The sequence below is a fragment of the Ailuropoda melanoleuca genome, chromosome 11 (genome assembly GCF_002007445.2).
Source record: "Ailuropoda melanoleuca isolate Jingjing chromosome 11, ASM200744v2, whole genome shotgun sequence".
Classification (NCBI taxonomy): domain Eukaryota; kingdom Metazoa; phylum Chordata; class Mammalia; order Carnivora; family Ursidae; genus Ailuropoda; species Ailuropoda melanoleuca.
In genome coordinates, this window is record NC_048228.1 from 39594429 (window position 1) to 39621599 (window position 27171).

Below are 27171 nucleotides of genomic sequence, written 5' to 3' on the forward strand. Positions count from 1 at the left end.
TGGTAAGGTTCCTGCGTGGGCCATACTGCAAACCTGTAAGTGATCTGATCTATTTCACGGCAGACTTTTTTTTAAATTGTGAAGTTTTTGTCTTTCTACACAATTTTGCTAACAAAGTTAAACTGATTTTATTCTAAAGTACAGATTCAATCTATAACTTAGATCGAGATGATATTTTAATTAGTTATAACTTTAACACTGACCCATTTTTATAAAAAAAAAAAAAAGAGGGAAAGTTATGTATAAGAAACTAACCCCCCAAAATTCCCTAAAGCATATTAATAACTTTATCAGAAAACAGCCTGGAACATCAATTAGCACTGTAGATAGCACATGATAGATTGATCAAATTATCAGGAGAATTGCAGCCACTTAGTATACAAACTTCACTTTTGAGAAGCCAACTTGGACATTTTTATTAAAAACAAAGGCTTTTCTCAGAGGATTTTTTTAAGTTTTTTTTTTAAACCAGAAATGCCTTTTTAAAAAAATCAGAGCTGAACATCTCTTTGCTGATACTCCGTTAAGTCACTGTTTCTTGTTAGGAAGATTTTGAGTTGGATGAGCCTGAGAGGAAGGCAAGGGGCTCTGCTCTCTTCCGAACAAAAGACGAGTGGAGGAAGGAAGTGATCAAGGAAATGAGGCCGTCTAATAACCTTTCTTTAGGAAGTCTAAAAGTTAAAAATTAACTTTTCGGATTCCTTCTATCCCAGTGTCATTCATCATTTGAGCCTTGATTGTGATTTTCGCCCTGGTTCCAAATATCTCTCAAAGTATCCGATGATGAAAAGAACAGACTTACAGTTTTTCCATTTTGAAATGCAAGCACAGCAACTGACCGGTACTTAGGGTGACTCCTAAGACCAAAATAGTGGGGTTTTTTTATGCTTGAACTTTAAAAAATGTATTAATAATGCTATTTTTAAAGCATTCTAAATTGTTATTTTAAATTGTCCTGCGGGGGATGCCTGGGTGGCTCAGTCAGTGAAGCACTGCCTTCGGCTCACCTCAAGATCTCAGGGTCCTGGGATCGAGTCCCTCTTAGGGATCCCTTCTCCCCCTGCCTGCTGCTCCCCCTGCTTTTGCGCGCGCGCTCTCTCTCTCTTTCACTCTCATGCTCTCTCTCTCTGACAAATAAATAAAATCTTTTTAAAAATAAATAAAAATAAATTGTCCTGCAGTCGAAGAGGGGAGCTAAAACGGCAGCGTAGTGCTCATCCCTCAGACACCACTTAGATAACTCTCAGATCATTCTGAATACCCATAAATTGTCCTACAGTTGACTCACAGGCACGTTACTTTTCTGGGAAGAAACTTAAAATAAGCGGGGAACCCACTCCACCTACACAAAGGAAAGGGAGTTTCAGGTTTTAGACAGGTCCCTGTCCAGTCAGTGGAGCTCTTCCTCCTTCTCATTCACCTGCAAATCCTTTGTTTCCGGCCTGCAGGGCAGACACCTCCCACCCTGCACTTGCCGGGGGCATAGAGGGCCCTCCCAAGGACTGACTGTTGTGCCCTCACACTGACAGATTCATATGGATAAATATTAAGTTGAGGCACATTATTTTTTAATGTTCCTCACGTCAGTGTATCAGGGTGAATCAGAGCCTTGCTTCACAGACGTGTTTTTCCGGTGCTGGATTTCTTGTTCAATTTTTAAAGATGAGACCATGTTAAAACATTTGTAGTGTTGACTATGACAGAATTTGGTTTTTGGCCTTTGAAATTTATTCATGTATGTTTTAAGTGTGGTGATGACCGGAATTTTATTGGAGGCATATAACTGTGCATTTTTATTTGCTAAATGGGCTCACACTATATCATAGCACAAGTATTTCAGTCTTATTAAAAACTTTAGAGACATTTTAATGATTAAATGATCCTTCATCATATTAGATGTGCTATAATTACCTATGATAGCAATTTGACTAAAATGCTAGATTTTTTTGGCCTATTATAAATAAAAAGTATGATGAATACATTTTCCATATAGTTTTGTCCTCATATCTGATTTTCTCCCCTATGATTATACTGCTAGAATGGTTCAGTAGATGCCAGAGAGATCCATTTAAAGAGAGTCTTAACTACCAATGCCAAAAAAAAGGGGGGGGGGGCAGAAAATGGTTTGCATTATGGGATGTAATGTGACTTTCATCCAAAAGTGCCTTTTCTTCTTGCAGTTCTAACGTTTCACATGTAACCAAATCAGCAAGTAGTGGTGAGCACAAGTACTGAGGCCTGACTCTCTGGGTTGTAACTGTAGCTCTGCCACTTACTCAGTGGACAAATAACTCACATTCTTGGTGCCTCAGTTTCCTCATTGGTGAGATGGCAATAATAATAGTCCCTGCTTCTTTGGGTTGTTGTGACAGTTAAATGGATTAATTGACGTAAATCTCTTGGAAACATGCCTAACACAGAGAAATGTTCACTAAATCTTTATAGTAACAACAACATCTAAGAGAATATTTCCTAATTTTACATTGTCAAAAGTTACTCTTGTGTTTCTATTCCCATGGTGTCTCAAAATCTAAAGCAGCTCAAATTCCTTGTGTTAGTCTGTTCCGTGCCTGCAAATACATGCATGGAATGTGCTCTTTTTACCATCCCTGGAACTCTTAGTATTTCAGTGGTACACATAGATCACACAGCATGTTCCTAGATGCTTAACTCAGTCAGTGGCAGATTCTTCCGAGCAAAATGTTTTCCATAGATGGTTTGGGGGCGTTCATAGTTTTCACCTTCAAGAACAGAAGTTATCGTGAAGAAATCACTAAAAGAGAGCCACCAAGTGTGGTGTGAAAAATGGGTATCTCCAGTGGAAAGAGAAAGCTGGCCACCGCAGTCAGCATCCCAGACCACTGGCCATTTGCCTGCTGCAGCCACACGTCGTGAGCGAGGCTGCAGGTGGGTCTCTGCAAGCACATTAGTCCGTTTATCTGGGTAAGGCTTTTAGTCCTATTTGGAGTCCCTGCCCCACAGAGCTTGTCTGAATCTCATGGAATCAGGAACAGCCCTTGATTAGACAGAGCAGGCCTAGGTGACCTCCTTGGCCCATTTCCACTCAACCTATAGCCGATCTGGGCCCATTACATCCTAACATGCCAATGGCAAAAAGGGGAAGGTGGGACCAGAAGAAAAATATATAAAGAGAGGAGTTGCATTAATACAGGTTTCTTCTTAACATTCCCTGAGGCAGGGTTTCTCAGCTTCAGCTCGGCTGACATTTTGGGCCAGATAACTCTTCTTCATGGCAGGTTGTCCTGTGCATTGTAAGATGTTTAGTCACAATCTTGGCCTCTACGCAGTAGACTACGGTAGCACATAGCCTCACCCCCAGCATGACAACCAGAAATGTCTCCAGACAAAACTGGCTCCCAGTGAGAACCATTGCTTTAAGTTATATTGTAATAACATGTCTCCTTGTATCCTTGTCCTTGGATGACTGAGGTCCTACTCCTTCTCAGAGAGTTATGATGAAAGGAGTCTTGAGTACCATCTCAAAGTCAACCACTGAACTTTACACAACCTGAGATGGATACTCAGAGCATAAAAATAAAACCATCCCTTCTACCTACCCAATAAGGCCGAGGCTCAAATCATGTGTTTTTAAAAAGCTCAATTCCAGCTAAGGCAAAGAAAGTGTGATCTCTTTCCTTTTCTCAAAGTTCATATATATGTACTAAAATTAATAACAGCAAGGTAGCAGGTTTTAAAATTTTATCACTCTAGTTTTCCTACAGTCATTTCTTTAATGAAAATGTTTGGTTTTCAAGGTACATCTTCAAGACTGTATCATTAATCCCACATATGCATTCCTTTCAAAATATGTGTATATATGTATATACTCTCGAGTGCTGATAGTCTGTAGTTCCTGAGCTAGTTTTTACTAACAATTTTGTTCTCTCATGAACTTCACGTGGTATTTTCATGGTCTGTGCACAAGTTCAGTTCTTTGTATTGCTTTGGTATATGTTAATAATGAGTTCATATTTTGAAGTTCATGGTTAATGACAGTCATGTTTATTTTATTTCTACGGAGATTAAATCATCACAGAAATATACTTTGATAATGTAGCTGATATAGTTTCTGGTATCTGAATTTTAAGTGATTTGCATTGTGTAGTCTGTTTTAATATAAACTGACAAAATGGAATCAGCTGCATGTTACTTTTTTACCTTAGAATATTTCTTCTTTGCATAAACTGTTGAATCGAATTTAGAACCCCCAAATTATCCCTGAACGTAAAATGCCATGTCCTTATTTTAGCACCATGAAATGTTGCCAAACAACTGCTCTTGTTTTTGTTTTAATATTAAGAGAGAATTAAGTCTGGGCATGAGGTATTTTAGCTAACTAGTTTGAAATCTTACTGCTTTTTCGGTGTGTTTATTTTTCCTGTCTACGCTTATGAAAAATAACCACATGCAAAAGGAGCCCTTTTATGAAATATATAATAGCATATATTTGTACTTTTCAGATGTTCTCTTGCTGTTTATCTAAATATTTCTTTTTAAAAAAGACTTATCCTAGAGAGAGAAAGAGTGAGCGCAAGTGGGGGGAGGGGCAGAGGGAGGGGGAAAGAGAGAATCTCCAGCAGACCCCCGCTGAGCATGGAGCCCAATGCAGGGCTCAATCCCAGACCCTGTGATCATGATGTCAGCCAGAATCAAGAGTCGGATGCTCAACTGATTGAGCCACCCAGGTGCCCCTAATATTTCTTTCATAGTGATCTTGGCAAATATCTCTGTGAACTGTAGTTCATAATTTAAAAATTTTTTTGCCTTGCTTTCCTTGATTCATGAACTATGGAAGTTCTACAGAGAAATGAAATAGAACTTCGTTAGTAATGGAAATTCGTTAGTAATCATCAGGTTTGGATAAATTTCACTTAACAACAATGTTAATAAAAGCTAGTTTTTACTGAGTGTTTACTTTGTTCTGTGCTAAATGTAACTATTTGCTAAATTATTTTCAAATGTTATTTTTATGTAATCCTCATAGAAGTATGAATTTATTAAATATTTATGTTTATAATTGTCCCTATATTACTTTTTTAATTGCCTGTTATCCTAGTGTCTTGGTCAGTCAGTGTCTTGGGAATACCTTGTAGTTGAAAACTGTGTTATCTGACAATAAGTATAAATGGGTTCAAAGCTTTGCTAGACTTGATGGCTCAATCATCAAAAATAATAATATACATAAGAGGAAGAGAGGGAGAGGGGAGAAAGAGGAAGAGCATGAGACTATAATCTCTGTCTCCAGGTATCTGGTTGAGGCCATATAACCTAAAACTATAAAACAACAAAGGTGACGGTATCAGATGACATGAAACCAAGCGTAGATTTTGTGGTGGTGTATTACAGGAATTCAAAGTTGGAAAAGGTCATTAAGACCTGAGGTTAATAAGAGAAGCTCTGTGGGCAGTGTATTCTTATCTCAACCTCAAAGGAAGTTAAAATTTGGTTTGGTCTTAGGCAGTTGGTGAGTGGCCAGTGATGAATGGATGACATTCCAGTTGAAGGACAAGCATAAGAAAGCTTAGAGATGAGAAAAAGCTTCCAGTACAATAAATACAATTGATCCAAGGGTTTGAATCTTTCCCGAAACTCTCACATGATTTTTACACAATTTTAGGAGATGGACATAAGTTGTATTCATATTCTTTCTGTTTTAATATGAAAACATGAGGGTATTTCTGGGGTGGAGGTTGCACATAACTTCAGATAAGAGAAGTCAATACACCAGTGTTCATTTGGCACTGTGTGGCCCATGCTTCCAGAGATATATGAGAATTAAAAAGGTGGGGTTTTTTCTGGTTATTTCCTTAGTTAAAAATGTATTAGACCATACTTTGCCCTATAAAAGAAGATTACAACACAACAGAAACTATTAGCAAACGTGTGTATTTTGCTTGTTGGTAGTAAATATTTTTGGACACCTTTCTGACATTGGCATCCTCCATTTCAGTGGTTCTCAGCCCTTTTTTTCCCTGGCTTTTTCTACTACTTCTTTCCTTCACTCCAGGTTGTCAGTCAGATATACTCTCATAATCTCTTACTACACAGAATGTTATTCTGGGGGATTGCGGGTGCAGATGCCTGGGGAAGATTTGTATCAGAATCCAGGAGAGAGGTGTGGGCTGTGTATGGTTTGAAAGTTCCCCTTGGAAGTATTGATTTCTCCCCTTCCCTGTGCCCTTTGCCATATGACAGTTCTTTTAAGTATTTTAAATTCTATACCAAGTTGATATTTTTCTGGAATATTATTAATAGATTACTAATAAATTAGAATAAATTATCTTCAATAGCTTAATTTGAAAGGTATTTTAAATCTCTCTTCCTCTCTCTTTTAAATTTTATTTTCTAGATCCCCAAATCCAGGAGTGAGGGATCTATTCATGCCCACAGAGTTCCACAGCCAGAGCTATGTGATGGCGTTCCTCAGGTCAGCCTGCGGCTGAGCCGTAGAAAACCCTGCTGGGATGACATGAATTCGGCAGAGGATGCTAGTGTTGCAAAGTTGGTGTCCAGGTTGGCATGTTTCTTTTGTTTACATGTTATATGTTGCATTGTCTGCTCTGATGTTTAGGCCCACGTGTTTTTGACTAATAGTTCTTATCACTAGAAGTGTTCGTGATTTATTGTATTTTATTTATATTTATTTTTGTTTTTAATTTAAGACAAATTATTAAGTCAATTGGACTATGCCGGGCTCAGAGTTAAAAGTTGAAAGAGTTACTTTTTGGTTGCCTTTCATAGTATGTTCAGTGGCCAATATCATTTGCAATTAAAACGGGCATCAGAGTTGTCACCAGGACCAACTGTCACAAACAGATTTTGAATGTAGCCTTTTAGCTATTACGTTGCAAATTATACCTGAAAGCAAACCTCTTTGGTTTACGTGAGGAAGGCATGCAGTTTTCTTAAAATAGATGAGATGAGGTCTGAATCTTATTAACTCCCAGCATATAGAATTTTTCCTTTTAAGAATTTTTAATCTTTTGTTATAACTTTAAACCTATTTCTTAAAAAAATCCATTACAAGACAGAGAGCTCTAGAAAATTGAATGATATTTACAATATTAAACAGATAAATACTATAGCTAAGGAGCTTACCACTTTGGATTGCATTATGAAAGAGGAAATTTCTATAAAAGATGAAGAGAATTTAAATAGGAAGAAAAAGAAGGCCCTGTCAGGAAGCATAATAGAGGTATTTGGGAAATAACAAACAGGTGTCATGTGGGGAATTGGTTGGAGGTAAGGCTGGGAAAATGGAGTGGGGCCAAGTCAGTGAGGACCTTGAATGCCAGCCTGAAGTATTTTTGCATTTAGTCTTTCCTTCACTGAACAATTGTTCAACACCTAACCTCTGGTTCCAGGAACGGCTCTAGAACAGGGGATGCAGCATTGAACAAAGCCAACCAGGGCCCTGTGTTTATGGACCTTGTATTTTAGTGAGAGGAGCAATAGGAAAACACGTGTGGGGGGGGAACCTGTGAAGATCATTTCAGCTCTAATAAGTGGGCATATTAAGAAACTAAACCAGGTTAATGTCAGAGACTCACTCAGAGACAATTTTAGTTTGAGTAGGCAGGGAAAGCCTAAGCTGAGATGTGAAGGAGGAGGAGAGAGTGTGTGAAGGTCAAGGAAAGTGCATTTCTATGCAAAAGAACTGAGGAAGGGTACTGGGCTTCATCCTGCAGATAACAGGAAGTCAGTGAAAGTTTCAGCTAGGTGGGGTAGGTGATGGGAACCATGGTAAGTTGGTATATTAGGAAAAGTAATCTTTCATCTCCTGCAGGGTCAATGAGACAGGGAGAGTTTGGAGAAAGTTATAGTATTGGTTCTTTCGACAGACATTAATCTTTACAGAGATCTAGTTATGTGGCATATTCGGACAATGAGAGACATAAGTCCTGCACTTGGGGAGACAAAGGAAAAGTGAATAAAAGTTGAATATGACCGTGAAGCACACATACACTAGGAACCCGTCATGGTCTGAGCAGTCGGAAATGGGCTGGTGATAAAGTCAAAGATTCCAGGGCTCTTAAAGAGCTTCCAATACAGGGCACAGGTAGCTGTGTGAGGCCAGAGGAGGGGCACAGACCACACTGGGAGAGGAGGGTCAGAGAGGTTTCAGAAAGAGGACAGCTTGTGAACTAGTGTGAGTAGGTAAATAGAAATTTACTGGGCAGGGGAATCGAGATAAGGGGGCTCCTGGAAGAAAAAAGGCAAGTGCCAGGGCACGCGGGGTGAGGAGGACAGCTCGGGGGAGAACTGCAGCCGTGGATTTGAGGTGGCTGGAGAGGCGGGAGGTGGGCTAAGGACTGAGCTGAATAGATCAGATAGTGAAAAGCTGTCCCCCATACTAAAGAGTTCGTATTTTCTCTTGAAAATGACAGAACGTGATTGCAGGAATATAAGGCAGCAGATGATCTAAGCAGACTTGGATTTGTAACAGCTCCTGTGGCACCAGTGCAGAAGGAGAGGTTAAGGGTGCTGGTGGGAGACCAGCGAGAAGGTCACGCTGCCGATCCACTAGCACCTGTGAGCCTCCGCGATGGGGCAGACAGGCATGTGCCTTGAGGGAGGGCAGACAGCAGGATATTGCTTCCAGGAGTGGGCTCAGCCCAGAGAGGGTTGGGGTTGTTTTGTTTGTTCGACTCCATTTGGGGTATTACAATAATGACTGAAATGTAGGCAGATTTGTGTGCGAAACAGGCAGAGTCCATGGGGACAAAGAAGCTGGTTTATAAGCTGGGAGGTCATGGAACAAGGCGTCGGGAGAGAATTCAGGAACCAGGGTGCGACACTCCGAGGAAGGCAGGCTGTGCACCTGGTGGGCAGCTGTGTCTGGGGTGGGGGGGTTGCTGTGCAGCCCTCACTGCTGAGGGCAAGGGTGTCATTGGTGGAGGAACTGGCCTCGGGCACTGAGGAAAGTTCCTAAAAGAATAAGGGACACAGATAGAAACATTGGGCCTTTTTGAAGTTCTCTTCTCTAGTTTAAATATCAGAGTCAGGTGGCTGGGTGACAAGAGCTGGTGTAGATGTTATCTTCCCAAATTGGCAGGGAATTATGCCAGGAATGCCATATGCAAAATAATGAGAAGAAAAATTCAAATTTTAGTTGTTTATATCATTATTTTTATCCAGTCAGAAAATGAAAGGGGAAAAAAAGTTTCTTGCTCCTAAAGGTAACAAGAAAAGAGCTTCCTGTTTGGAGATAATTTGTATTTCTGAGATACAAATCAAGAAGTGAGGTGATGGGGAGAAGGCACAGCTAACGTTGCTCTGGCGACTCTTGGTTCCGCTGGTCCATGTTATCTCCAGCTGAAACCAATGTGCATTAATATTTGTGAATTTTTTATATATTTTCTAAGTTCATAAAGTAGGGCCTTAAGGACTGACTCCTTCACACTTGGCAACCTTAAAGATTTAGATAGAAACTTTGTTACTCACTGTCCTGCAGTAGTAACTCATCCAAGTTCTCATCTCCATCCATATCTATAGTGTCCATGCAGAGATGTTACTTTTTACATACCTCTTAATAGATTGTGAGACAGACTGTCAAAAGACAGGTGGACATAGTTAAAATAAATTTAACTGAAAATAAACGTTAAATCCTTTATATATCTTTGAAGTATCAGAATGAATATCATGCCAATTTTCATTTCAAAAATGAACTTATGAGATAGTTTCCATTTGCAGTTACTTTCCAGAACAAGTTATTGGTTAGTTCATAAATTTTAAATAAATTAAAAGTGTGTGTTTCCACTTTTTTCCTTAATAGTTCATTAATTGCGCCAGTCTTAAAACAGAAAGATTGGCAATGTGTATTAAATATATTGTTGTATGCCCGTTATCCAATACAAGTTTTTTAAAAAGATTTTATTTATTTGAGAAAGAGAACACACAGAAGGAGAGTGAGAGGGAGAAGCAGGCTTCCCGCTAATCAGAGAGCTCAACATGGGGCTCAATCCCAGGACCCTGAGATCATGGCCTCAGCTGAAGGCAGACGCTTAACCGACTGAGCCACCTGCGTGCCCCTAATACAAGATTTACTTTGGTTTACCAACTTGTTTTCAAGGAATTGTCAAGAAGCACTTAGCTGGGCTTTTCCTTGTTATTGATCTTTTATTTTTTAGTTCCTCTTTGTAAAGAAAAAAAAAAACAATTCAGCAAAATCTGTTATTGTTTGACCTATGACCTGGTGAGTTTGGTTTACTAAACAAAACAAAAGATCATATTGTTTGCACTTTAAAATCAGTGCATCACATTTATACTTCACGGTTTGGTTTTCAGCACAGTTAACATATCAATTAACCACCAAGAAAGAACCTTTGGTACTGAGATTTCCGCAATGGTGAAGTGTCCTGTGATTTTTTTTTTTTAAGATTTTATTTATTTATTTGACAGAGAGAGAGAGAGACAGCCAGCAAGAGAGGGAACACAAGCAGGGGGAGTGGGAGAGGAAGAAGCAGGCTTCCAGCGGAGCAGGGAGACTGACTCAGGGCTCTATCCTAGGACTCTGGGATCATGACCTGAGCGGAAGGCAGACGCTTAAGGACTGTGCCACCCAGGCTCCCCTGTCCTGTGATTTTTAAACAACAGGTTAAAGGCTGATTTCTCAGACTTTTAAGGAGTGATTTTTGGCTAACAGTATGCTTTGATAACAATGTTTAGGGTTGAGGCCTTGTTCAGTATTTTTCCCAGGTTGTCTCACTTTGGTCTTTTTCTTCTTTGTTTCAATTTTTCTGTATAGTCTCATTTCTTCTTAAGATGTAGTAGAAATATGACTTGTTCCCGGCATGTGTTCATTATTTTCTGGTCTTCAGATAGTGGCAGCAAAAATAAAAGCAAAGAGAGTAACATGCTTAAAATGTGATGTTTTGTGAATCGAGAGAAGAGCTGGTTATCACTTACTGCTTATTGGCTGATTTCTATCTTGGAATATTATGTATTCAGATGAATATCATTTTTTTTCTCTATTTCTATAATTGTCAACAATTGACATTGAGGATATAATCACATAAACAACAATCATTTTTCTAATCCTCATAGAATCTCTCACAATTAGAGTGATTAAATGAAAAAAAGCTTAAGGATAAGTATCTCAGTGGAATGCTCTATTTTATACTAAATTCTAAGCCAAAGGCAGAAGTATTTAACTCAGTGAAAACATTAGCTTTCTAAAACTCACACCAGCAGTTACTAAAATACTGTTAAGAATTCTTTTTTGTGGGGGCGCCTGGGTGGTTCATTTGGTTAAGCATCCGACTCTTGATTTTGGCTCAGGTCATGATCTCAGGGTTGTGAGATCCAGCCCCATGTCAGGCTCTGTGCTAGGTGTGGAGCCTGCTTGGGATTCTCTCTCTCCCCCCTCCCCCTACCATCTCTTTCCCTCTCTCTAAAAAAAAAAAAGAAAAAAAAAGAAAAACAACTTTTTTTGTAATTAAGATATGTGCATTACTAAAATTCACAGTAGACTAAAAAGCGTAATTTCTGATCTGGCACGCCTGCTTCAAAGGAGTCAGTGCCTGTCCTTCTCCGCAGTGCAAGTACAGTGTGCAAGTTTGGTGGGTTAGAGGCACTCTCAGAAATCAGAAGGTTATTGGACAAGTGCATCCCTTAAGCAAGGCTGGAACATTCCAGTTCCTTTCAGTGCACCTGATATTCTTATTCCTTTTAAAGATACTGAGGAAGAAAAACTGTAAGCATTAGTATGTTAAGAAATAGGCCAGTTAAAAATTTTCCTGGAAAAGAAAGTTACATATCCATGCTCAAAAAGAAGAAGGAAAGGTTCTATTACGGGTAGCATTTGAGATGTTAAAAAAATTTGAAGCTTCAGGGATAGCCATCTTACTATCCGTTTCAACATGTGAAATAGATAAGTGATCCTTTCATGTTTCTAGCACTACATTTATTACTTTGAGAATTTTTTTAATTTTAGAATTTAAGTAGAGAACAGAATTAGCATTTTTTCAGTTTTTAGTTGTTAAATAGTATTTACTGTAATGGTCTTTTTGAAAGGTAATGTATTGCTTTAAATGTGTGATTTTCTTAAAGGCCAAAGGAAAATCTCTAGTTTTGTTCTACAAAGGCAGAGTGAAGACTCAAGAAACCATGTAATGTATGATTCCATTCATATGAAAAGTCCAGAAAAGACAAGTTTAAAGAAACAGCAAGTTGAGTTGTGATTGTCTGGGCCTGGGGCTGGGGGACCAGGGAGGAACAGAGATTAATTTAAATGCCCTGAGGGACCTTATTTGGTAGAATGAAAATGTTCTGAAACTGATTTATGGTAATAGCTAGACCACTTTGTAAAGTTACTAAAAATCACTGAACTGTAGACTTGAAAATGTAGTTTATGATAAGTAAAATATATCTTGATAACATTGCTTTAAAAAAACAGGTACCAAATAAATAAACAATTGCTGGAATAAGGAGAAATGGGTATACTCTAACAAGAAAGTCATTTGTTTGCAGATTGCTAAAATGCTGCACCTGTTACTATAAGTAAATGCTATCTGCAGAGAAGGTTATGCTTGTTACATCTTAAGATAATTTGTCCCTTCATACTTTTCATTGACTATAACAGAGTATGGTGGCAGGAATAAAGGTCAGTTCTTCTTGAAAGTTGATTCATAAGGAGGGAGAAGATGGAGAGAAAGCTCTTTGAATGGATGGAATCTGGAAGAATTCTAGGTTGTGGTTTGCTATAATCAAAAGTTATTGAAATGATCAGTATTTCAGGGAAACATAGAAGCAAAAAGAAAAAAGCTCCCATCTTGGGAGTTTCACCAAAAAGGTCATAGGTCGATTTTCATAAGCAGAAAAGTTACCCAATGTGCTTCTATGTCAACAGAAGTTGATGGTCTCCTTCCCCATAGTGGGTGTCCTACAGACAATATCAACAATGAAAGTTGTGTACCTGGCTCTTGCATGAAGAGAGAAAGCAATTACGAGTGATTAAAATGCTTTCATTTTCTGCAATAAGAAAAAATAGTTACCACTTTGCTAATTACTTACCTAAAATTATATGATGAAGCATATAAAGCTAAAGAAAATACCTTTGTTGCAGAGTTATTTTTAACTTAATGAATAAGGTAGACTACAATAAGTCACTTTTCAGTGTGTGTTAAAGACTTATCTTTCTTGAGAGAGCATTTCTGCCTGAGAGAGTTGTTCTATTCTAAAAGTGCTTTCTTGTCCATTTATCCCATTTTTCAATACTTATGAATTATGGGGGGAGTACATTCTTCTTTGAAAAATTTAAAACCTCACCAGTAAGGCTTAAGCTCCCATTAAATCACTTGCTCCTTAATTCTAACTCTTTCCTCTTTCCTCTCTCCTCCTTGGGTAACTGCTGTTATAGGTTTGGTTGTATATTCTTCCAGACTTCTTTCAATGTATTTACGCAGGAATATATTTTTGCATACTTTCCACTTTTTAAAAAACGATCTTCATCATACCGAATGTAATGTGGTGCTTCACATATCCTTAAAAATTCCTCATTTCCTGCGTGGCTACCCCCTGTGATTTTCTTTCCCTTTCCTTCCCACCTTCAAATTCAGCGACCTTCAGGTCTCCTTCCTTGACCACCTGCTCCCCCTCTGTCTCCTGTCCCTTCCACAGCGAATCTAGTCACAGCATGTCAGTTTTCAAATCCAGTATCTCAGACCTGAACTCAGTTCTAGGATTCTGGTGTCTGTCAGCTACCTGTACCTCAGCCTTTACAATAAACTCACCATACCAAACACACCTCCTGTCTTCTTCCATCTCCACTTCGCTGTGGGTTTCATTCTCTCAAACACTAGACTCAAAACCTTTTCGATAATCAGTCACCAAATCTCGTCAGTATTTCTTTATCAGTATCTCCAACATCCCTTTCTCCATTTTCCCCCATGAGCAGAATTCTGAATTAGGCCTCCATCACCTTGTGGTTACATAGTTACTACATTTTTCTGCATTCCACTAACTTGCTGGATTCATTTTCTTCACACAAGTTAGTCCTGTGCCTCCATCTTCAACTTCTAACTTCTACACCTGTCTCTCCCATTCAGAAGACTCTACTGAGCCATACTCATGCATCCCTCTAACTAGCAGACTGGTCAGCCTAGTCCCTCTGGTACCTCAGACCCTTCCCTTCCCACCTCCCCCATCATCCGCCCATAGCCAGCCAATTCCCAAATACTCTTGACAATCTCACTGTCTTCATTTTGCTTCATTACTACCCCATTCCTAACCACCTCAGCAGACCCAGAAACTTTTAAACAGGTTATACTCCTGCTCAGAACTATTTAGTGATTCACATGTGCCCAGCCTACAGGAGGCTCCTTGCTCTGTCCTCTATACTTGTCTTTCCAGTTTCTTCTCCCTCAGCTCTATGGTTGCCTTTTTCTCATACCTACAGCCACCACATCACCCACACTTTCCAGGACTACCTCGGTTCCAGACACTGGCAAACTTCAGATACTTTGCAGGTTTGGTTTCCAGATGACCACAGTAAAGCACATATCTCAATAAAGTGAGTCAAATGAACTTTTTGATTTCCCAGTACATATAAAATTTATACTATACTGTAATCTAGTAAGTGTGCAATAGCATTATGTTTAAAACAACAATGTACATAATTTAAAAATTTAGTGCTTTAGTGCTAAAAAAATGCTAACTTATTATCTGAGCTCTCAGTAAGTCATAATCACTGATCACCATAACAAATATAATAATAATAATGTAAAGTTTGAAATATTGTGAAATTACCACGATGTGACCCGGAGCAAATGCTGGTGGAAAGTGAGCAAATGCTGGTGGAAAAAGGCACCAATAGACTTACTTAATGCAGGGTTGCCACAGACCTTTAATTTATAAAAAATTCAGTATCTGCAAAGTGCAATAAAGCTCAAAAAAACAAGGTATGCCTATATTCTCATAAGATTAGACCATGTGTCATATTTTGTCTTGATGTTTGCTTTAAAAATTATAGAGCAAAATGACAAAATAGGAAGCCCCCATCTCATTTTCCCCCACAGCAACAGTAAACTGGTAGCTATTCATGGACAAAAGTGCCTTTGTGGGAGCTTCAGGATCTAGGTAAAAGGTTGCAAAACCCGTATAGAGCCCAAGACTGAAGAAGGCCAATTTGAAAAGACATGACTGCACCCAGGGGGCAAGTTCACAAACTGTGGTTTCATAGTTGTAGCTACAGACCCAGAAAAGAGCCCAGTCTACCTGCAGACCTGGCTACAGCCCCGTTTGGCCCTGCTGCTGTTGCTAACACCATCTTTCAAGGGACCAAGGAGGAGGCACACCCACCCATACCTTGAGTAATAGGTCCAATGGCCTCAGTTTCAGCTACAGACCCTGAAGTGGCCTGTGACCTGGCTCCAGCCCCTCTCAGCTTTAGTCCAGAAATAATCCTTCCTTCCCAGAGACCTGGTGAGAGAGACACTCGTCCATGTCCCCAGAGACAGACCCTCCAACCTTAGTCTGACCAAGGATTCTAAAGCTGTTCTGGCTTCGGCTCTCCTCACCTGTGGTCTACGAGTAGTCCTGCCCTCCCAGGTATGTGATGGGAAACATACTGCCCAGAGGCAGGCCTGTTGAATGTGGTCTGACCTTGACATATCCTGAAATGGCCTTGTGACCTAGCTCCAACCCCATTGGGAATGATCTAAGGGAAGTCCTACCCACCTAGGAACCTGGTAGGAGGCACACCTATCCATACTGCTAAAGGAAAGACTGCACACCTCAGTGTTCGCTGTTAACCTCAAAGCAGCCCAATGATTTAGTTCCAGCCCCTGCCTATCAGGCCAGTTTTACCCACCCAGGGAACCTCCCAGGGAGCTCACAGGAATTCTCCCAGGAACCTGGCAGGAGCCACACTCACCAGCACACCTGAAAGCCTGCTATTTGCAGACCTGAAAGCCAACCCTTGTCCCAGTGCCAGCCCTACTGACCAAGGTCAGTTCCAGCCCCTGTCAGGCCAGTTTTGCCCACCCAGGGAACCTCCCAGGGAGCTCACAGGAATTCTCCCAGGAACCTGGCAGGAGCCATACTCATCTGCACACCTGAAATCCCGCTATTTGTAGACCTGAAAGCCAACCCTTGTCCCAGTGCCAGCTCTACTGACCAAGGTCTTGAAGCCAGTTCCATCACCCCAGGGATCAGTCCTGCCAACTACAAAATCCTACTGCAGACCCAGCAGCAGCCACGTGACCTGGCTCTAGCCCTGTGCTACTGAAATCCCAGAGGCAGTAGCATCAGCCCAGGGACCCAACAGAAAAAGGTCTTTATGTGCCAAAGACAGTCTGTAAAGATTAGAAGAGGTGCTTTCTCCTTCAGATGCAAGATGCCAACACAAGGCTTCACAGATCACAAAGAATAAGCAAACATGACACCACAAAAAGGAAACTAATAAGCTCCAGTAACCAAACCCAAATAGAGATATACAAATTGCCTGAACATTTTTCAAAATAATCATCTTTAAAAAGCTCAGTAAGATGCAAGATAACACACACAACTAAATGAAATCAGGATATTAATACCTGAAAAAATCAACAAATTTAATAAGAAGTAAAAACCATAAAAAAGAACCCAGCAGAAATCGTGAAGTTGAAGGAACTGAAAGAACTGAAAATTCAATAGAGATCTTCATCAGCAGATTTGATCATGAGGAAAGAATCAGCAAATAAAGATAGGTTATTTAGAATAATTAGGGAAACAAAAACAAAAAAAAGAAGGAAAATGAGTGATAAAAGCGTGTAGGATCTATAGGATACCATCAAGTGAATGAATATACTTCAACTTTGGAGTACAAGAAGGAGAGGAGAGACAGAAAGGGGAAGAAAGCCTATTTAAAGAAATAATGGCTGGAAACTGCCTGAATCTTAGAAAGGACATGGTCGTCCATATTCATGAAGCTTGAAGGACTGCAATCAAGATTGCTCTGAGGCAGATTATACAAATCATCAAAGTTAAAGACAGAGTTGGGCACCTAGGTCACTCAGTTGGTTAAGTGTCTGACTCTTGATTTTGGCTCATGTTGTGATCTTAGGGTCATGAGATCGAGCCCTGCATCAGGCTCTGCGCTGGGTGTGGAGCCTGCTTGAAATTCTCTCTCATCCTCCGTCCCTCCCCCTCCCCCAATCCCACTCACTCTCTTAAAAAAAAAAAAAAGTTTAAAAATGTTGAAGACAGAGAATTTTTAAAGCAGCAAGAGAAGAACAACTCATCACTTGCAAGAAAACCCCCACAAGTCTATGAGCAGATTTTGTAGCAGAAACCTTGTATGTAGGCCAGGAAGAGGTAGGGTGATATATTCAAAGTGTGAAAGAAAAAAAACCTGCCAATCAAGAATACTATACCCAACAAAGCTGTATATGTATTTTGAAGCAGTACCTTTCAAAATTGAAGGGGAGATAAAGACATTCCCAGATAAACAAAAGCTTAGGGAATTCATTACCACTAGATCTGCCTTACAAGAAATGCAAAGGGGAGTTATTCAAGTTAAAAGGAAGCTAAGTAACATTATGAAAATATAAAACTTACTAGGTAAAGGTAAATATATAGTCAAATTCAGAATACTCTTAACACTATATTGTATTTAGAAATCACTCAATTCTAGTATAAAATTCAAAAGACAAAAGTATAAAAATATAGCTACAATAATTTGTTAATGGATATACAATATTAAAAAATAAAGTGTGGGGCACCTCCTGGGTGCTCAGCTGGTTAAGCAGCTGCCTTCAGCTCAGGTCATGATCTCAGGGTCCTGGGATCAAGCCCCATGTCAGGCTCCCTGTTTAGAGGGTGTCTGCTTTTCCCTTTCCCCACCCCCCACCCCTGCTGGCTCATGCTTACTCACCCTTTCTCTCTTAAATAAATCTTTAAAAAAAAAAAAAAAGTAATGTGTGACATCAGTAGCATAAAATGTTGGAGAGGGGGAAATTGTAAAGTTTTATATGCAATTAAAGTTATCAGCTTAAAATGACTGCTGTAGCTATTTATATGTTTTAGTTAAATCTCATGGTAGCCACAAAGAAAAAACTTCTAGTAGCTACACAAAAGATAGAGAAAGGAATCAATGTATACCACTACAAAAAATCAACAAATCGCAAAGGAAGACAGCAAGGCAAGAGGAAATAAAACCACCACAAAGCAGAAAACAATAAAATGGCAATAGTACATCATTACCTATCAATAATCACTTAAAATGTAAATGGATTAAATTCTTCAATTAACAGATACATATCTGAATGGATAAAAATACAGTTACAATATGTTACCTACAAGACACGCACTTTAAGGACACATAGGCTGAAAGTGAAAAGATGGGAAAAGATACTGCATGCAAATTGTGAACAAAAGAGAGTGGGGTGGCTATACTTACATCAGACAAAATAGATTTTCAATCAAAATCTGTCACAAGACAAAAAGAAGGTCACTATATGTTGGTAAAGAGGTTAATTCATTAAGAGGATATAGTAATTGTAAATATATATGCACCCAACATCAGAGCACCTAAATTTTTCAGAACTAAAGGGAGAAATAGCAATACAATAGTAGTAGGAGATTTCAGTACCCCACTTTCAACAATGAATAAATCAGCCAAAAAGATCAAAGGAAGACAAAACTTGAATGACACTGTAGGCCAAATGGACCTAATAGGACTATCTAGAATATTCCATTCAGTGGCCACAGAGAACACATTCTTTTCAAATGCACATGGAACATTCTCCAGAATAGAACATGTATTAGGCCACAAAACAAGTCTTATCAAATTTAAGGGTATTGAAATTGTATGTGTCCTCACTACAGTGGCATGAAACTATGAATTAATAATTGGAGGAAAATTAAGAAATTCACAAATATATGGAAATTAATACAGTCCTAAAAAACAGTGGACCAAAGAAGAAATCAGAAAGGATATCAAAGTATTTTGAGACAAATGAAAGTGGAAACACAACATACCAAAACTAATGGGATATGGCAGAAGCATTTCTTAAAGGGAAGTTTATAGTGATAAATGCCTATATTAAAAAAAAAAGAAAGCCCTCAAACAACTAACCTAACTTTGCACCTCAAGGAGCCAGAAAAAGAAAAAAAGCTAAGCTCAAAGTTAACAGAAAGAAAAAAATAATGATTAGAGCAAAGATAATACAGTAGAGACTAGAAAGAAAATAGAAAAGATCAACAAAACTAAAAGTTGGCTTTTTGAAAAGATAAACAAAAATGACAAACCTTTACATACACCAACCAAGAACAAAGAACACTCAAATAGATAAAATTATTTTAAAAAAAAGAGGAGACATTACAACTGATTCCACAAAAATACAAGGGATCACGAGAGACGGCAATGAACAATTATACATCAGCAAATTGGATATCCTAGAAGAAATGGATAAATTCTAAAAACATACAGTGTCCCAAGACTGAATCATGAAGAAATAGAAAATATGAACAGACCAATAATAAGTAAGGGCATTAAAGTGGTAATTAAAAACTTCCTAATAAATTCCAAGGACTGGATAATGTCATGGATAAATTCTACCAAACATTTCAAGAGGAATTAACACCAGTCCTTTGCAGATTCTTCCAAAAAATTGAAGAGAAAGGATAACTTCTATCCTCATTTTATGAGGCCAGAACTACCCTGATACCAAAGCTAGATAAGGACACTACAGGAAAAGGAAATTGCAGGCCAGTATCTGTGATGAATGTAGACATAAAAATCCTCAACAAATTACTAGCAAGCCAAATTCACCAAGATATTAAAAGGATCATATACCATAATCAAGTGGGATTTTTCCCTGGGATGCAAAGATGGTTCAACATATGCAGAGCAGTATGATGCACCACATTAACAAAAGGAAGGATAAAATGGTCATATGAATGACCATCTCAGTAGGTGCAGAAAAAGGATTTGACAGCATAATATTCTTTCATGATTAAAAGTTGTCAACAAATTACGTAAAAGGAATGTACCTCAACATAATAAAGACCACATATAACAAGCGATAGCTAACATCATAATCACTGATGAAAAGCTGAAAGCTATTCCTCTACATCAGAAGTAAAAACAAGAGTGCCCATTTTACCACCTCTGTTAAATGCTGTAATAGAAATTCTAACCAGAGTCAATTAGGCAAGGAAAAAAATTTTAAAAATCTAAGAAAGGAAAAGGTAAAATGGTCTCTGCAGATGACATGATCTTTATTATAGAAAACTTTAAACTCTACCAAAATAGTGTTAGAACTAATAAGCAAATTCAGCGAAGTTGCAGGATACAAAACCAATATGCAAAATTCAGTTGTTTTTCTGTATGCTGACAATGAACTATATGAGAAAGAAATCAAGGGAACAATCTCATTTACAATAGCATCCAAAAGAATAAAATATTTAGTAATTAACTTTGCCAAGGAGGTGAAAAAATCTGTATACTGAAAATTATAACTGATAAAAAGAAATTGATAAAAGGCAAACAAAGGAAAAGATAGCCTATGTTCATGGATTGGAAAATTAATGTTGTTAAATTGTCTATACTACCCAAAGAGATCTACAGATTCAATACAACCTCTATCAAAATTCCAATGGCATTTTTCATAGAAAAATCCTAAAATTGATGTGGAAACACAAAAGACTCCTAAGAGCCAAAGCAATCTTATGAAGAGTGAAGCTGAAGGCATCACATTTCCTGATTTCAAACTGTATTACGAAGCTATGAGTAATCAGACTGTATGGTATTGGCATAAAAACAAACATATACTAACAGAACAGAAGAGAGAGCCCAGAAATAAGCTGACAGAAATACAGTTTGACAAGAACACCAAGGCTACGCAGTGGGGTAAGGATAGTCTCTTCAATAAACTGTTGGGAAAACTGAATATCTGCATACAAACGAATGAAACTTGGCCCCTCTTTTACACCATATTCAAATATTAGCTCAAAATGGATTAAAGATCTAAATGTAAGACCTGAATCCATAAAACTACTAGAAGAAAATATTGGAAAAAATCTCCTTGACATTGGTCTTGGCAGTGATTTTTTTGATATGACACTAAAAGTGCAGGAAACAAAAAAATCAGGAAGTGGACTGCATCAAACTGCTTCTACATAGCAAAGAAATCATCAACAAGATGAAAAAGCAGTCTTTTCTGGAATGAGAGAAAATATTTGCAGTCTGTTACCTGATAATGGATTAATATTCAGATGCATAAGAAACTCCTACAATTCCAAAGCAAAAATAATAAATAAACAAACTGGACAAAGACTGAGCTGGAACAAACAATCCTAAAATTTGTGTGAAACCACAAAGACCTCAGATAGCCAAAGCATCCTTGAAAAAGAAAAGCAAAGCTGGATGCATCACAATTCCAGACTTCAAGTCATATTACAAAGCTGTAGTAATCAAAACAGTATGGTACTGGCACAAAAACAGATATATTGATCAGTGGAATGGAATAGAAAACCCAGAAATGAACCCACATCTCTACAGTCAACTAATCTTTGACAAAGAAGAAGAGAATATCCAATGGGGAAAAAAATCTCTTCAACAAAAAGTATTGGGAAAACTGGACAACAACATGCAGAAGAATGAAACTGGGCCACTTTCTTGCACCATACACAAAAATAAATTCAAAATGGCTGAAAGACTTAAATGTGAGACAGGAAACTATAAAAATCCTAGAGAACGCAGGCAGCAACCTGTTTGACTTGGCCATAGCAGCTTCTTACTAGACATGTCTCCAGAGGCAAGGGAAACAGAAGCAAAAATGAACTATTGCAACTTCATCAAGATGAAAACCTTCTGCACAGCAAAGGAAACAATCAGCAAAACTAAAAGGCAACCTTTGGAATGGGAGAAGATATTTGCAAATGACATATCTGATAAACAGTTAGTATCCAAAATATATAAAGAACTTATGAACCTCAACACCCAAAAACCAATAAATCCAGTTAAGAAATGGGCAGAAGACATAAATAGACATTTTTCCAAAGAAGACATACAGATGGCCAGCAGACACATGAAAAAATGCTCAACATTACTCATGATCCGGGAAGTACCAATCAAGACTACAATGAAATATCACCACACACCTGTCAGAATGGCTAAAATTAACAACAAAAGAAACAACAGGTATTGGTGAGGATGGGGAGAAAAAGGGGAACCCTCTTACACTGTGGGTGGGAATGCAAGCTGGTGCACCCACTCTGGAGAACAGTATGGAAGTTCCTCAAAATGTTAAAAATAGAACTACCCTACAACCCACTGACTACTAGGTTAGTGCAATTGGATACAAAGGATTCAAAGGATACAAAAATATAGATTTGAAGGGGTACATGTACCCCACTGTTTATAGCAGCATTATCAACAATAGCCAACTTATGGAAAAATCCAAGTGTCCATTGACTGATGAATGGGTAAAAATAGATGTGTGTGTGTATAATGAAATATTACTCAGCCATAAAAATGAATGAAATCTTGCCATCTGCAACAATATGTATTGCATTACATATCTAGAGAGCATTATGCTAGGTGAAATAAGTCAGAGAAAGACAAATACCATATGATTCCACTTATACATGGAATTTAAGAAACAAAACAGATGAACATGGTGGGGGGTGGGTAAACCAGAAAATAGACTCTTAACTATAGAGAACAAACTGATGGTTACTGGAGGGGAGGTGGGGGAGTGGGTTCAATGTACAATGGGCAAATAGGTTGAATAGACTTTTTTCAAAGAAGATACAGGAATGACAAGCAGATATATGAAAATGATGTCACTAGTCATCAGTGAAATGCAAAATAAAACCACAATGAGCTATCACCTCATACCTGTTAGAATGGCTTTTATCAAAAAGATGAGATAACAAGTACTGGTGAGGATGTATATATTTAATCTTTGTACACTGGGTTGGTAAGAATGTAAAATGGTACAGTCATTATGGAAAATAGTGCGGCAGTCCCTCAAAAACTTAAAAATTGAACTACTGTGTGATCTAGCTATTCCACTTCTGGGTATATGCCCAAAGAAATGAAATCAGTATCTCAAAGAAATATTTACACTCTCATGTTTAATGCAGCATTATTTATAATAGCCGAGATTTGGAACCAACTAAGTATCTGTCAGTAGATAAAGGGATAAAGAAAATGTGGTAGAAATAATATTCCATTGTGTATATATACAGTATATGTGTATCTGTATGTATATTTCTTGTATGTATACGATGTAATGTATACACACACATATTACAAGAGAGAAACCCTGCTGCTTCCAACAACATTCATGAAGCCGGAGGACATTATGCTGACTGAAATAAGCCAGATACAGAAAGACAAATACTGTGTGATCTCACTTATATATGGAATCTAAAAAAGTTGAGCTCAAAAACAGAGAGTAGAACAGTGGTTGCCAGGGGCTACAGGCAGGGGGAAATGGACAGATACTGGTCAGAGGCTACAGACTTTCAGTTTATAAGGTGACTAAGTTCTGGGGATATAATGTATAATATGATGAATGTAGTAAATAATACTATATAATATGCTTGAAATTCTCTGGGAAGGTTGATCTTAATTGTTCCCACCACAAAAACAAAATCATAACTATGTGAGGTGACGGAAATGTTATTTTGCCTAATTGTGGTAATCAGTTCATCACATTTTATACCTTAAGTATATACAATTTGGTATTTGTCAGTGATACCCCAATAATGCTGGAACAATTACGGTAACCTTGCATGTGACAATTTTCTGTGTATCATGGTTTTGTCAAGTAGCCCTGTTAAAAGATTTTTTTTGTCTGAAAAGTAACTTTGGATGAAGAAATCATGATTCTGAAAAGATTATTCATTTCACAACTATTTTTTGAGTTAGGCAAATTATCCAAGATTACATATTTTGGGGGCCGCTTGGGTGGTTCAGTTGTTAAGCATCTNCTGGGTGGCTCAGTTGTTAAGCATCTGCCTTCAGCTAGGGCGTGATCCCAGAGTCCTGGGTTCGAGCCCCACATCAGGCTCCTCCAATGGGAGCCTGCTTCTTCCTGTCCCACTCCCCCTGCTTGTGTTCCCTCTCTCGCTGGCTGTCTCTCTAAAAAAATAAAAAATAAAAAAATTTTTTAAAATTACATATTTTGTTGACAGGCTGAGATTAATATACCTCTTGATTATTTTACAGTTACTTCCTGCCTGTCTTCTATCTTGTTTCTTTACCCTTTCATGTGTTTATACTTTCCTCCTCAACCTGATTGGGACTGCCTGGTGGAGAGGGAATGTGTCCTGGGTATTTTTTTTTTTTTTTGCATCCACGACAGGACCTACCTAACAGTCACTCACTTTGCTGCCACTGCCTTAGCTCCTATTGTGATATTATTATTATATGTGCTCAGTTTGAGTTTTAAGTTCCATGCTTTTCATCTGGCTGACCTACACCTCGCAGAGGTTGAGGTATGATTCTGAGAGAGTAGAATTTTATGTGTGAGTTTTCTCTCTTTGGGTCTTTGGAAAGCACTCTCCTCACCCCGGGGAACCTTGTACTGCCTACCCTTAGAGATACAACAGCAGTCAAAACTCCGCTCTCTTATCTTCCCCACTTAATCTCTGGGCCATCTCCCCACCGGGGCCCTGACCCCACTATTGCCCCTATATCAGTAACATGTTGCTTATTTATACAGGAGAAATCCATTGTTTTATGAGGCTCATAACCAGTCCCTGCAGCTCTCTGCCCCAGTGTCAGAAAGTGTGTGCCCCGTGATGTTTGCCAAACAGCACTTCATATTTTAGTCTCATGTAACAGTAGTACACTTCATAAGATTGAGACTTTGTGATATTAATAATGAATCGATATTCAACAATTTTAACCATACCCATTGTCCTTCAAGCATCCTCATCTATTAAGTCCTGAAATTAAATATGACTGTCTTCATTTATAAAGTCCAGCCAGCCACAGAAAGCAGTGATAACCACCCCGTTTGTACTTCATAAAGGGCACTCCAGTGATTTCCTGAACATGTGTGCTCCTTGTAGTGTCTCAAGCTCTGATACTTGGAGCCAAGTTTCAGAATCTTCAACTGACTAGTGAACATCAAAATGAAATTAGGGGGGCGCCTGGGTAGCACAGTCGTTGAGCATCTGCCTTCGGCTCAGGGCGTGATCCCGGCGTTCCCCGGATCAAGTCCCACATCGGGCTCCTCCGCTGGGAGCCTGCTGCTTCCTCTCCCACTTCCCTGCTGTGTTCCCTCTCTCGATGGCTATCTCCCTGTCAAATAAATAAATAAAATCTTTTTTAAAAAATGAAATTAGGATTCTTAGCTACAAGATTCCTAATCATCCTGTTTGAAAAACTACAAATATTTTAACTGTGTTGCCGACCTTGCAGGCTTTACTGCAGTAGCTCGCATGTGAGACAAGGAGAGTTTGACACTGCCTTGTGAAAAGCACAGTGGTAAGCCTCCCCACACACTTCCCCAACAGAGCGTTGCCACTCTCCGGCCTTCCTATCAAAGGTTAATAGAAAAGTACGTTTGTAAAAGGCCCCAAGGTCCCAGAGTGGGTTAGAAAAAAATACCTAATTCTATCTCTACAGATAGTTTTCTAATCTGTTCTTAACTACTGCTGGCTCCCACAATAAATATTCCGAGGTCTTCTCAGATGAACTATTTCATATAAGCTGACTATTAAAAATATTTTCCAGTGTTTAACTCCAATCTCCTTATATTCTTGTGGTTTAAAATGAAAGTCTCTGATATTTCTCTAAGTATTTTGATTATTAAAGAACAAATAGTTTTCTACCCATTCACCAAAATCTGCCACTCAGTACAATTGCTCTGACTATTCAAATTTTGACATTTCACTGGGATCCAAACTTCAATTTAAAAAGTTTTTTTTTTTCTGGGGTTCCTGGGTGGCGCAGTCGTTAAGCGTCTGCCTTCGGCTCAGGGCGCGATCCTGGAGTCCTGAGCTCCAGCCCCACGTCAGGCTCCTCCACTGGGAGCCTGCTGCTTCCTCTCCCACTCCCCCTGCTTGTGTTCCCTCTCTCACTAGCTGTCTCTCTCTGTCAAATAAATAAAATCTTTTAAAAAAAAAAAAAGGTTTTTTTTCCAAAGCTTTTTTAAAAAATTTCTCTTATGCTTTTCTTAACATTTTCTTTAGCTTACTTTTATTGTAAGAATACAGTATACAATACATAAAACATACAAAATATGTTAATTGTGTTCCTGGTAAGGTTTCTTTTTTGTTTTATTTTGTTTACTTATTTATTTTTTATTATGTTCAATTAGCCAACATATAGTTTGATAATAGTATGACTGGTTGATGAAAGAGAAGGTAGGTAACAGTGAGGAAATTTATTGTCATATATGTAGATAATTTTTGGTAGCGTATAAATCATCAAAGTATATGTGGACTACTGTGGCCTTAACTGAATTTATTTTAGTAATTCAAACTCAACAAACTCCTAGTGGGCACATTTTGCACTGGGCCCTGCAAAGCCAAGGAGAACTAAGACATGCTCTCTAATCTTTAGGGGCCTCCCAGTCTATTAAGTGAGACAAATTTGTATGTAGTTAACAAAAATAAATAATGCAAGAGGTTTAGAAGTGGCATGAGAGAGGTGCTATAAAAGCCAAGAGGACTTCTCATTGAATAAAGTTCAAGGTATTCAAGTTGTTTAAAAATCTGGCTCTATCTACTTACTTTACTCTACCTTGGTTCTTTAGCCTACGCTCAGGCTGTATTGCAAGCACATTATTTCAAAGATGCCATACACCTCTGCATCTTTGCTAACATTGTTCCTTTTTATCTGGAGTCCCCTTGTTCTTTGTCAGTGGTCAGTGGCATTTCATCTCTATGAAGCTCTGGCTCTTGCCATTGCATATAAATGCAGTCATACAATATGCATCCTCCTGCCTCTCCTTTCACTTAGGACATGCTTTGAAGGTTCATCCATATTATAATGTGTCAGTATTTCATGACTTTTTGAGGCTGAATAAAATTCTGTTGTATGTAGACACCACATTTTGCTTATTCATCAGTTGAGGGACATTTGGGTTGCATGGACTTTGGGGCTATTACGAATGCTAGTATGAACATTTGGGTGCAAGTCTTTCTATGAACATGTTTCAGTTCTCTTGTGTATATGCCTGGGGTGGAGTTGGTGGTTCATATAGT

The 27171-nt window shown here is 38.5% G+C and overlaps 1 protein-coding gene across 7 annotated transcripts in view; it reads left to right on the forward strand.

Annotated features, from left to right (window-relative positions):
* FAM13A (family with sequence similarity 13 member A) overlaps positions 1–27171 on the forward strand; it is a 339281-nt gene that overhangs the window by 220202 nt on the left and 91908 nt on the right. For all 7 annotated transcript variants that reach the window (XM_034671515.1, XM_034671514.1, XM_034671512.1 and 4 more), the window contains one exon: positions 6371–6534. In XM_034671515.1, coding sequence (XP_034527406.1) covers positions 6371–6534 — 164 coding nt within the window. The remainder of the gene's footprint in view (positions 1–6370; positions 6535–27171) is intronic.